Source organism: Elephantulus edwardii, unplaced genomic scaffold, assembly GCF_000299155.1.
Source record: "Elephantulus edwardii isolate Elephantulus edwardi_28Jun2011 unplaced genomic scaffold, EleEdw1.0 scaffold00104, whole genome shotgun sequence".
NCBI lineage: Eukaryota > Metazoa > Chordata > Mammalia > Macroscelidea > Macroscelididae > Elephantulus > Elephantulus edwardii.
In genome coordinates, this window is record NW_006399854.1 from 3,361,550 (window position 1) to 3,375,253 (window position 13,704).

The window sequence follows — 13,704 nt, forward strand, 5'->3', positions numbered from 1 at the left end:
TGTGTACAACCCCTCCCCTTCAAGTCCACTCTACTATGCAGCTTTTGTTCTGGACTCCAGTCACGACAATAATACCTAATAATATATCCCTTTTAAACAGTTCTCTCTGCCATCCGTTTCAATGCAATATACATAATTTATCCCATCTTTCTCAATCTCCCCCCAACCCTGAAGTCAGACCCGTTTTACAACAGTGGCACTATGCAGTATTTGTCCTTTTGTGTCTGAAATATTTCACTCAGCATAATGTCCTCCAGGGTCACGCATTTTGAATAATATTGCATGAGTTCCTTGTTTTTCAATGCTGTTCATAGTATTCCATTGTGTGAATATACCACAGTTTCTCTATCCATTCATTTGTTGATGGGTACTTAGGTTGTTTCCAACTCTCTGCTATTGTGAACAAAGCTGCAATAAATATGGGTGTGCATATATCTGCTTGGGTGGTGGTTATGATTTCTTTGGGGTATATTCCCAGTAGTGGAATTGCTGAGTCAAATGGTATTTCTTTTTCCAACTTTTTGAGAAAGTGCCATACTGCCTTCCATAGTGGCTGCACCATTTTACACTCCCACAAACAGTGGACAAAGGTCACAGTTTCTCCTCAACATTGACAGCATTTGTTGTTTGCTGTTCTGTTAAATTTTGCTATTCTTACTGGGGTGAGATGATATTTCATAGTTGTTTTGATTTGCATCTCTCTTAGAGCTAGGATTTTGAACATTTCTTCATGTGTTTGTTGGCCAACTGAATGTCTTCTTTGGTGAAGTGTCTGTACGGGACTTGTAAACAACCCAATTGAAAAATGGGCACAGGATATGAACAAACCTATTCTTAAGATTATTTTTAATTTCAGGTGGGATATATCTCAAGATAATAGTTTTATTATTTTTAAAAAATATTTTTATGTATTTTTATTCATTTATTGTTGCACATTTTCTTCCCTTCATTTCCCCCTCCTCTAGTCCACTCTGCGAAGCACCACTTATTCCAGATTGTTGTCATACATATAATACCTAATCACACATTCTTTTCAGACAGTTCTTCCCCTCATTTGTTCCAATTCAGTGTTCATTTCATTATCTATCTACTCTTTTCCTATTCTCCTTCCAACACCAATGTCAGTCCTATTTTATAACAGTGGTGATGTGCAATAATTGTCCTTTTGTGACAGAGATATCTCATTCAACATAAAGTCTACCAGGATTACTCATATCATGTAATATTTTATGAGTTTACCATTTTTAAATGCTGTATAATATTCCATTGTGTGAATATACCATAGTTTTTCTATCCATTTGTTGATGGGCACTTGGGTTGCTTCCATTTCTTTGCTACTGTGAATAACATAGCAACAAACATAGATGTGCAAACATCTGTCTGAGTTGTTGTGGCTATGGTTTCTTTAGAGTATATTCCTAGTAGTGGAGTTGCTAGGTCAAATGGTATTTCTATTTTCAACTTTTTGAGAAAATTCCAGACTGTCTTCCATAGTGGTTGACTGGTCCTGCTGGTCCCACCAGCGGTGAAAAAGAGTTCCAGTCTCTCCACAACCCAGATAGTATTTGTTTGCTGTCCTGTTGTTGAACTTTGCTATTACTGCTGGGGTGAGACCTCACAGATGTTTTGAATTGTTAATCTCATAGTTGTTTTGATTTGCATATCTCTGATACCTAAGGATTTTAAACATTTACTTCTTCATGTGTTTGTTTGCCATCTGAATGTCTTCTTTGGTGAACTGAGATCCTATGCACATTTTACAACTGGGATGTTTACCTTTTTTCTTGTTGAGGTGTATATTTTGGTTCTTGTGGAATTGTTTTAATTTTCTTCAGCTTCAAAATGAACTTGCACATGAGTAATTTATCTGTTCCACAGTCAGCACCCAGCATAGTTTTGACTACTGATACTGAGCTTGTCTAATCATGCCTTCCACAGATGTAGTCAATCTGATTCCTATGTAGTCAATCTGGTGAGATCTATGTATATAGTTACCAGTTTTGGATTTTTTTTTTTTAAAAAAACACAACAACAAGGTATTTGTGATGAATAAATCACTGAACATACAAAATTCGATTATTCTATTTCTGGCTTCATGTCTGCCACCAAGACCATACTTTCCAACTTTTCCTTCCTTCACTGTTTCAAACTTACACATTACAACCACCAATTACCATTAATGGACCCTGACTGCATGTTTGGTCCATTCTGGACAGTAGAATTTTATAAAAACCTTAAGTATCCTCCTCTTTGGTTTTAGCTATTGATGTTTTTGTTTTGTTTTAGATTGTAATGAAAGTGTATAAAGAATTTGGATTTCCATTCATTCATTGTTGTACATTCTCCTCCCTGTCCCTCCTTCCCCGAGTTCACTTTTTTCTTTAGAAAAAAAAGTCACTTCTTTATTATACAGTCCCCACCCCCCACCCCCCGCCCAGACTACTTTACTATGCAACTCTTATTCTGGACTTGTCATACCAACAATACCTAATCATATATTCCTTTTAAACAGTTCTCTCCCTTGTCTGTTTCAATGTCGTGTACATTATTTATCCCCTCTTTTCTTAGTTTCCCTCAACCCCCATATCAGTCCTGTTCTGTAACAGTGGCATTATGCAGTATTTGTCTTTTGTGACTGAGATATTTCATTTGGTGCTTATTTTTTTTTAATAATAGTCATACGAATGGGTCTTCCTTGTGCATGTATGAATAAATACCCTATTACTAACAACACTGTACTTCAAGATAGTACTCGAAATTGTCGTTTTAACTAAGAGTGCAACACTATTCTTACTTGGTTTTTCATTCCCTTCATAGTACATGTCTGATTCAAAGTGGCCAAAGCCAATCCTTCTCTTTTTACTAATGGTTAGAATGAGTCTGATTTAATTTTCAAAATTTCTAATATTTCAACATTCATACTTCATATATGCAATATTCCAACTATTAAAAGATGTCTGTAGCTGTTTCTTTTTCATTTTGATTGACTTCCAATCTGGAATCTCTAATACTGTATCTATCTGGGATTCTCTATGATTGATAGGGATTTCAGAGGCCTGCTATTTCAGAAGTGGCCAAGCCTGCTTCCTAGTCTGCCTTCAATACGAACTACATCTCAATGTCAAGAAAACAAAAATTCTCACCAATGAACTGATAGGCAATATCATGATAGATGGAGAAAAGACTGAAACTCTCAACAACTTCATTTTACTTGGATCCACAATCAATATACTTGGTACCAGCATTCAGAAGATCAGGAGATGTGTTGTACTGAGGAAGTCTGCAGTCAGAAATCTCTCCACTGAGGAACAGTGATGTCAGTTTGAGGACAAAGGTGCCCCTTATTGAGGGCCTGATTTTTTTAGCCACCTGTTATGCATCTGAGAACTGGATGACAGAAGAAAAATTGATGCCCTTGATCTGTGGTGTTGGAAGAGTGCTGAATATTCCATGCACTGACAAAAGAACAAACAGATGTGTCTTGGAGAAGGTGCAGCCAGAGTACTCCTTGGAGGCAAAGATGATACAGCTGCATCTCACATACTTCAGGTATGTTGCTAAGAGAGGCTATTTCTTGGAGAGAAACATCATGCTTGGAAAGACAGAGAAAAGATGAAAGACAGGAAGATGCTCAACCAGGTGCATTGACACAATGTCTGCAGCAATGGGCTTGTGTATGTCAGAGATTGTGAGGATGGTGCAGGATAGGAGAGGGTTCATATTGGTTCACAGGGTTACTATGAGATGTACTTGACTTGATGGCACATAACAACAACTTTAAAGTTACAAAGACTGTAAAATTGTTTTTGTTGTTATGTGCTGTCGAGTCGTTTCCGACTCATAGCGACCCTATGCACAACAGCCCTAAACCCTGCTCTATCCTGCACCAACTGCACTGCCTCTGACACACCCATCCCGATTACCCCAGTCACCGAATCAATCCATCTCACAGAGGGTCTTCCCCTCCTGCGCTGTCCCTCCACCCTCCCAAGCATGATGTCCCTCTCCAAGGACCCGTCCGTCCTGGCAACATGTCCAAAGTATGTCAGACGAAGCCCCAGAATCCTTGCCTCCAAGGAGCAGCTTGGTTTAATCCTCTCCAAGATGAATCTGTTTGTTTTCCTGGCAGTCCAGGGTACATTCAGTACCCTTCTCCAGCACCACAGCTCAAAAGCATCCACTCTCCTTCTGTCCTCCCTAGTCATTGTCCAACTCTCTGATGCATAACAAGCAATTGCAAATACCATGACCTGTATCAGGTGCACCTTAGTCTCCAGAGAGACACTGTTGCTCCTGAGTACCTTAGAGAGGTCCCTAACAGCAGACTTTCCCATCGCGATATGCTTTTTGATTTCCTGACTGCTGGTGCCAAGAGCGTTGACTGTGGAGCCAAGCAATCTGACTGTAAAATACATTCCTTTTATTCCTTCTAATATAACTATATGTGGAATACAATTTAATGGAAGTAATAACTATATCAGATATATGCATTTTCCAACATTCCTCAATCATAGATATAAAAGGTTAAAAGCAATAGAGTGCCTGTGAAGATAAAAATCTAATATTTTCTCCCAAAATAAAGAGGAACATTAATGCATGTGGAATAAGGATATCGTGTAGAATAAATCTTTCACTAAAAGTGCAAGAAATAGATCCATAGTAAATCTCCATTCTAAATATGTATATATTTTCAGTTTGCATACTGCCAGAATGAAGCATTTTTAAAACTTTAAAATATAAATCAATAATCCATATACCACAAATGAGAAATGAGTATAGATTTACATATAGTCTAATGAGGAGAATAACGGTTATTCACTACTGAGTTACCAAAGTATATGTATGTGCAGGGATTGTGTATAGATAAATCCAAACCAAATTAAACCCACTGCCACTGAGTAATAGCCACCTTACAAGAAAGAACAGAGCAACACTTTTTTAAGGTTATAAACCTTCCTAGAAACAGACTGCCAGATTTTTCTCACGCGGAGCAGCTAGGATGCTCAAACCACTGACATTTTGTCTAGCAGACTAGTGCATCAACTACTACAGCATTACCAAGAGTCTCCAGATAGATAAAGTGTGTAGTGGTGCTAAAGTCCCACAAGCTAGTTGATTTTAAGATAATAATTTCACACACACAGGTTTTCCCAGCTATTTGAACACAGTATATTACTATGAAGCCTTTTGTAAGCTGAAATGGCATAAAGGAAGAAATCATTATCATTAATAATCCCCAGATGCAAAAAAGAACCTGCTAGATCATATCCTATAACACATAAAATCTATAATAACACTAGGCAGGAATGATATGATAAGTACACAATCTATATAAAGTAGAAATAATTCATGTACAAGGAAGGACTTAAGTTACGCCACTCCTTTTTTTTTTTTGGTGACAACACTCTTGCTACTTGGCATACATGCTTCTACCTCTTTATGGTTTGAGGCAAAACAAATGCTGAAAACTAGGTTTTTTCCCCCTCAGCCTTTTGTAAAAGAGAAAATTCTCAAATCTCTTAATGTTAAGTGAAAAAAGGTACTAATGTAGGTGTTTCAAAAAAAGCAAGTGCCATAGTACACTTTTCAAAAGTTTGCTTTATATCTATGACCCTTCTTTAATTTTATTCACAGAAAATAATTTAAGATAGTAAAAAAGATTTATGTAAAAAACAAAAAAAACATTGCTTATAATGACCTCCCAAACAAATAAAAAAACAAAAAAATAACAAAATATTCCAGGTGAAAGAATGTATTTAAATATTGTTGTTGGTGTGTACCATAGAGTCGGAACAGACCCATAGCTGACCCTCCAACAGGTTTTCAGAGGCAGTTAATTGCACAGGAGGAGACTCCCCATCCTTCTGCCGGGGAGCAACTGGTGGATCTGAACCACGTGCCTTTGAGACTGCAGTGCAGCTTCTTTTCACTAGGTAACCAGTGCTCCCTAAATATATCAAATATAATATGACACAGTCACAGAATTGAATATTATAGTCATTAAAAATAAAACAATTCTTGAATAATATTTAATGACAGAGGGAAATACACAAAAGTGGTTTATCAAAGGGTAAGAATTAGGATGCAAAATTATATAGCTATATATGTAAAAATAGCTTGCCTCCAGAAACTATGAACTTGGAGAAATGAAAGTTATACAACAGTTTTAGGGTCTTTCATTGTTAGGGTCACTATGAGTCGTCTACGACTCACGACACTTAACAACAACAATAGGAAATATATGAACAGAAAATACCTGTATCTCCTTTGTCAAACCACTGATAGGAATATGATTGTTTCTGTGGGGTTAACAATCTAAAACAGATCAGTAGAGGGGGAAAGAATGAATAAGCATATTTTTAAATTATTTATTGAATTAACATTTATAAATTATTTTCCAATTTAGAAAAATTACTTCTTTTTAAAAGTTACCTGAATTGCATGACATTCTGTGAACTTTTAATAGTTGAAACATGTGAACTTTTTGGATTACTATTCACAGCAGAGTCAAGAAGTACCTGAACCAAAAAAAATTGAGTATTGGCTATCAAAACCAATTAAAAATACTGCCTTGCCATGGTACTCAGGATTCTCTCATTTCATTGTCATTATTCTTGACATCATCATCAATATCTATTAATAAAAACAATCAGTGAAACCACTACACATAAAATATTAACTCAACTACTGGAGAACAAATAAGGGAGAAGGCTCTCAAAGAACTTGAAATTTTTGAAGAGTATAAACAAATATACGTGGTGGTTAGTATTTCTACACTTAAACATTTTCTCAACTTATTACCTGATTTTTGTAGCCATTCTTTGTAGCCTTTAAAATTGAGCACAGATAAGAAAAATAGGTTAAGTAAAAGAATAAAAATGGAAACTTTTATGTATACATATGAAAGTGCTTATATTTTATCTTTAATTAAATTTATACTAGTATTAATTGGTATTACATTCCTCTATTAATGATTATATCATCTGAATCAACTTTATTCTCCCTGATTCATGAATTTTAAAGACTCTTATTTTTATTTTGTCCAAAATAAAAATCTTAGTTGTTTTAATAAGAAATTTACCCCATCTACTTTTTAGTATCACATTTGGTCTTCATTTTTGTCATCTTTTTTAAGGTAGCTGTACCAGGAGGAATGTGGCATCAGGATTGGTGGAAGAGTCATCAACAACCTGCATTATGCAGATGACACACCCTGCTTGCTGAAACTGAGGATCTGAAGCGCCTGCTGCAAAAGGTCAAGGACTGCAGCCTCCTATATGGATTGAAGCTCAACATCAAGAAAACAAAGATTCTCACCACTGGGCCAACTGGCAGCATCAGTATGGATGGTGAAGAGATTGAGATAGTTAACAGTTTTAGTTTACTTGGCTCCACAGTCAACACTCTTGATAACAGCAGCCAGGAAATCAAGAGACAAATTGCACTGGGAAAGTCAGCTCTGAGGGACCTCTCAAGAGTACTGAAGAGCAACGATGTCAGGCTGGAGACTAAGGTGCACCTGATCCGGGCTATAATCTTTGCAATTATGTGCTATGCATCAGAGAGTTGGACAATGAATAGGGATGATAAAAAGAGAATTGATGTCTTTGAGCTGTGGTGCTGGAGAAGAGTGTTGAATATACCATGGACTGCTAGGAGAACAAACAGGTTTGTCCTGGAGAAGGTGAAGCCAGAATGCTGCTTGGAGTCAAGGATTCTGAAGCTTCGTCTGACATATTTTGGGCATGTTGCAAGGAGGCACTGGTCCTTGGAGAGGGACATCATGTTTGGCAGAGTGGAGGAGCGGCTCAGGAGAGGAAGACCCTCAATGAGATGGATCGATTCTGTGACTGGAGTGGTGGGTATGAGTGCGTTTGAGATGGCTAGGTTGGCATAGGCTAGAACAGCGTTTAGAGCTTTTGTACATAGGTTTACTATGAGTCGCAAGCAACTCGATGGCACATAACAACAACAATTCATAGAATATTGCACTGTTAACCCAAAGGTGGTGCTTCTGATATTTCAAATCCACCTGATGATCTGTAAGGAAAATATGGGCAATTTTTTCCCATGCCATTTATAGCCTGCAAAAACCTACTGGTGAGTCAGCTATGAGTTGGTTCCAACTCACTGGTAATGAGTTTTGTAAAATTGTGCTTTTAGATTATAAGAAAAAGCTATCAAGCTCCCTTAAAAAAACAAATGTTTCACTATTTTGATATAAGTTTTAAATAATATATTTTAAACATGTCTGCTCATACACACCCTCAAATATTTGTTTAGAAAATATGTTTTTGTGCTTTTAGATATCATCAAGTTGATTCTGACTCATAGTGACCTCATGTACAACAGAATGAAACTGTGCCCAGTAATGTGCAATCCTCACAATCTATGTGCCATCCTTAAATGCTACCCTAAAACTGTGCTGTCATCACAATCTTAAACTCATTGTTGAAGTCATTATGTCAGTCATTCTCATTGAAGGTTTTCTTCTCATTAGCAGACCCTCTACTTTTCTAAGTATCATGTCCCTGTTTATGGACTAGCCCTTCCTGAGCACACATATAACGTATGTGAGATGAAGTCTCACCATTCTTACTCCTAAGAAGGAGCACTCTTGCTGAATTTATTCTAAGATATATTTGTTTACTCTTTTGGCAGCCAATCTTCATTCATAATTATTCAACATTCTTCAACACTACCACAATTCAAAGGCATCAATTCTTTGGACTTCTTTATTCACTGTCCAACTTTCAAAAGTATATAAAGCAACTGAAAATATCAGGGCTTAGATAAGATTTACCTTAGATTTTAAAGTGATATCCTTGTTCTTTAGTACTTTAAAGCTGTCTCTGATGACAGGCTTGTCTAATGCAGCATATTGTTTTATTTCCTCGCTGCTGGTTCCAAGAATGCTGACTATGGACCCAAGTAAATGAAGTCTTGAATAATTTTAGTCTCTTTCATTTATCATGATGTTGTTTATTGATCTAGTTACATGAATATCTGTATTCTCTATGTTGAGATGACTTAGGAATTTCACTGCCAAACCAAAGGCTTGTGGTTTTAATCAGTTGATCCTCAGGGAAAAAGTGGACAATCTTCATTCATGCAATTTATTACCTCTGAAAATCTGCTAAAGAAACAGCTATACGTCAGTTCAACTATACCATAAAACAAAATCTATACAGGACGCTATGGTCTTTGAGCTGTCAATAAGTGCTTCAAGTGTTCTTCATTCTTTGCAAGTAAGTTTGTATCATCTAAATACCAAGATCTGAAAGCATGGAGTGTTCTGGAATTCCCATTCTTCTCAATGTTAGCCAAATGTGTTGGGATCCACTCAGTCATATGCCTTTACATAGACAAGAAAACATTTTTCTGATATTCCTTCAGCCAAGATCCATTTGACATCAGTAATGATATTCATCATGCCATGACCTTTTCTGAATCCAACTTAAATTTCTGCGAGTTCCCTGTTGATGTATGAGTTCAGCTGTTTTTTAATAAGTTTAAGCAGTATTTAATATGCATGGGATATTAATGATATTGTTTTCTGATTTCAACACTCTTGCATTGGAAAACTTTTGAGGGGGGGAGGGGAAAGGGGAAAAAATATGAGTTTCTTCCAGTCAGCTGGCCAGGTAGCTATTTTCCAAATTACTTGGCATAGCCTAGTGAGGACATCTAAGGCTACATCTGTTTGTTGAAACATGTCAATTCATATTCCATCATTTCCTAGGGCCTTGTTTTTTGCAGTACCTTCAGTGTAGCATATAAAAATTTTCTTCGTTTACCATTAGTTCTTGATCATGTGCTATTTCCTGAAATTTCAATGTTGACCAATTCTTTTTTGATATAGTGATTCGGTGTATTCCATCTTCCCCCCCCCCTTTTTGTATCATTCAAGATTTTACTCACAGAATCCTTCAGTACTGCAACTTGAAATTTTAGTTTGTTCTTCAGTTCTTTCAGCTTGAGAAATGTCAAGTGTGTTTTTCCCTTTTGCTTTCTAACACTTTATACATTTCATTAAAATACTTTGCTTTGTCTTTTGAAAAGAAGATATTTGCAATGGAAAAATATCATTGCTTTTATAAAATTCTACCATTTAATTTCCTGACCCATTTCTGTATATTTTCCAACTGCCAATTCTTTTGCTTTGCCTTCAACTTTTGTATTCTAGTCATAAATTATTATTATTGCATCTTGGTTACATGTTAGGTCAATTTCAGTCTGCAAAAGTTGATAGAAATCTTCAATGTCTTCATCTTTTGCTTTAATAAGTATATGTGGATAACTATGTTCAATGAGTATATGTGAATAATAGTATTAACAAGTTTTCCTTATATGCATACGGATAGCATATACTCACATCACTGTATTTCAAGGATAGATAATGAAGTGTTCTTTTGTCTATGAATGAAATATCATTTATCTTCAATTTGTCATTCCAAGCATAACAGATTATATGATTGTATGATTCAAAAGGGCCAACACACAGTACAGTCATGCAATATTACAGAATATTATGGAGCACTGAAAAACAAAAAACTTATAAAACACTATACAACATGGGTAAGTCTGGAAGACATTATGCTGAGTGAACTATCTCAATCACAAAAGTATAAATACTGCATAACTTTGTGTTATAAAGTAACAACCAGGATGCGAGTCAGATCACAGGTAGCACCTCTTTGAGTCCTGCCCTATTGCCTGTTGTTGCTGTTATGTGCCATCGAGTTGTTTACTACTCACAGTGACCCTATGTACAACAGCTCTGAACCCTGCTCTATCCTGAGCCAATTACAATTAGAGGGTCTTCCTCTCTTGCACTGTTCCTCCAATCTTCCAAGCATGATGTCCTTCTCAAAGGACTGGCCCTTACTGGCAACATGCCCAAAGTATGTGAAATGGAGCTTCAAAATCCTTGCCTCCAAGGAGCAGTCTAGTTTCACTTTCTGCAGGACAGATCTCTTTGGTCTCTTAGAAATCCATGGTGTGTTCAATACTCTTCTCCAGCACTAAAACTCATAGGCATCAATTCTTCTTCTCTCATCTTTAATCACTGTCCAGCTTTCTGATACATAGCAAGTAAATGCAAAGATCATGGCTTACATCAGGTGCACCTTAGTCTCTAGACTGTCACTGCTGCTCTTCAGTACTCTATCCTACCCAAAATCTACTTATCTCTGTATTTCAGCTTTTACAAAGCAAACAAAAATGTTTTTTGTTTTTTCCACAAAGTGATTATGCGATTAAATCTAGCCAATGAAATGCTATAATAAACAAGCTAAGAAACTTCCATGAAAGAACTTTAACAACAAGCTGACTCAGTTAGCCCTACCCTCCTTCTTCCTTCCTCCCCTGTCAGGTATCATTGGTAAGTCTGCAATAGCAATTGACTGTCTTTTGACACATACTTGGGGCACGTTATCAATAGGTGCCAATCCTTGTAAAAGAACATAATGCTTAGAAAAATAGAGGGCCAAAGAAAGAAAAGAAGACTCTTAACAAGATGTACTGAAATGGTGACTGCAACAATTGGCTTCACCATGGCAAAGATTGTGAGGATTGTACAGGATAGACCTGGATTTCAATCTGTTGTTTATAAGTTGCTATAATTTGTAGTCAACTTGGTAGTACTATAAAATAACATCTTTTGACAGTAATGTAATTCAGAAGCACTACAAATAATGGGAAAATAGAAAAATACTACAGATAATAGGAAAATAAAGCATGGAAGGCTGAGAAAGAAGACATTCTAGGGATAGCGCTATTCACCTTTAACCTAAACCACCTATTTTAGAACCTGAAAATAAAAGAAAAATCTTTATACTGTTTAAGATGCTATTATTTATTGGTTTGGTTTTATATTAGTTTATATGCAGCAAAACTTTTATAGCCAGTACTTTCTTTTACAGTACTTTTACTTTCTAGCAATAGTAAAGCCTTCTGCCCCAACTATGTCTTCGGAATTCTATAATGTGCTTTTCAGAGTGAATAATTTCGGAACCCTATACAGTTTCAAACTGTATATTTAAGTATCATAGGTTTTTTTTTTCTTTTCTTTTCACTGCCTCTTTTTAAACAGTCCCTCCGTAAGGACTATCCACTTAGCTTTGTATCCAAAGATGAAATTTGTAGGTGAAAGGAGTTAGCCTTCATTACAGACTGGTTAATTTCAGGGTCGAAAATATGGAATGCTTCACGAATTTGCGTGTCATCCTTGCGCAGGGGCCATGCTAATCTTCTCTGTATCGTTCTAATTTTAGTATATGTGCTGCCGAAGCGAGCACGGTAACATAGTTCTTATGACTTCTTTGTGAATTCTTTTTAAATATGAAACATATTTTCCCTGTTAATGTCTTCTGTATTGAATTCTATTGTATGGTGCGATTTTCTTGTTAGGTACATTCCAGTCATCTATTCAAAGTGATTCTATGCACAACAGAGCAGAATCTCACCAAAACCTATGCCATCCTCACAGTCTCTTGTGAATTTAAGCCCACTGTTGCAATCACTGTGCCAATTTATCTTATTGAGAGTCACCCTCTCTTTCACTGATCCTCTATGATTCAAGCATGATGTCCTTTACCAAGGACTGGCCTGCACTGACAACAGGCCCAAAATACGTGAGAGTATGTTTCACCATTCTTGCCTCCTCAAAGAATCACGTGGTTGCACTTCTTCCAACACAAACTTGTTTGTGTTGGTATTGCATGGTATATTCAACACTCTTCTCCAACACCACAATTCAAAGACATTTCTTCTTCTTAGATCTTTCTTATCCATGGTCTAACTGTCACATGCATATGAAGTAGCTAGGAATACCACGGGTTGGGTCAGAAACACCTTAGTCTTTAAACTTACTTCGTTGCCCTTTAGCTCTTTAAAGAAGCCCTAAAGAGAAGATATGCCAAGTGCAATACCTTTGTTTGATTTATTTTTTTTTATTTGTTTGATTTCTAGACTGCTGCTTTCATCTATGTTGGTTTTGTACCATGGTCAAAGGAAATCCTTGACAACATCAGTCTTTTCTCTATCTATCATGATGTTTTGGCTAAGTCCAGATGTGAGGATTTTGTGTTCTTCTATTTATGATATTCTTTATATTCTATTTAAGTCAGTATTAATTCAACTAATATTGTTACATCTATACTGCCAAAAGAACAAACAGGTTTGTCCTGGAAAGAGTGAAACCAAGTTGCTCCTTGGAGACAAGGGTTTTGAAACTCCATTTCACATATTTTGGGAGTGTTGCCAGCAAGGACCGGTCCTAGGAGAAGGAAATCATGCTTGGAAAGGTGGAGGGACAGCACAGGAAAGGAAGATCCTAGATGAGGTGGCTTGACACAGTAGCTGAAGTAATAATGTAGGTAGGTGAGTCGGAGACAGTGAGACTAGCTCAGAATAGGGCAGGGTTTAGAGATATTGTACATAGGGAGCTCAGGTGACTCAACAGCATATACAACATTTCTTGCATTTGCCTACTAAATAGTATCCAGGTTTTATTTAAAATAGTCAAGATAGGGAGCTCTGATGGCCTAGTGGCAAGAAGCTGAACTGTAATCCTGAAGGAGTACAGTTTGAATCCATCAGATGCTCCAGTGGAGAAAGAAAGGCAATCTCCTCCTGGGCTAGTCAGATCTGATTCGACAGTACACGGGGGAGGAGGGGGAAAACAACCCAAAACCAATTTAA

At 36.7% G+C, this 13,704-nt stretch overlaps 1 protein-coding gene across 1 annotated transcript in view; it reads right to left on the reverse strand.

Moving 5' to 3' along the window:
- The window catches only part of LOC102867990 (chromosome unknown open reading frame, human C14orf39), a 114,690-nt gene that overhangs the window by 46,791 nt on the left and 54,195 nt on the right, over positions 1-13,704 (reverse strand). Inside the window, exons 10-12 of the mRNA XM_006891823.1 lie at positions 8,804-8,919; positions 6,433-6,518; positions 6,257-6,315 (exon numbers count right to left, since the gene is read on the reverse strand). Coding sequence (XP_006891885.1) covers positions 6,257-6,315; positions 6,433-6,518; positions 8,804-8,919 — 261 coding nt within the window. The remainder of the gene's footprint in view (positions 1-6,256; positions 6,316-6,432; positions 6,519-8,803; positions 8,920-13,704) is intronic.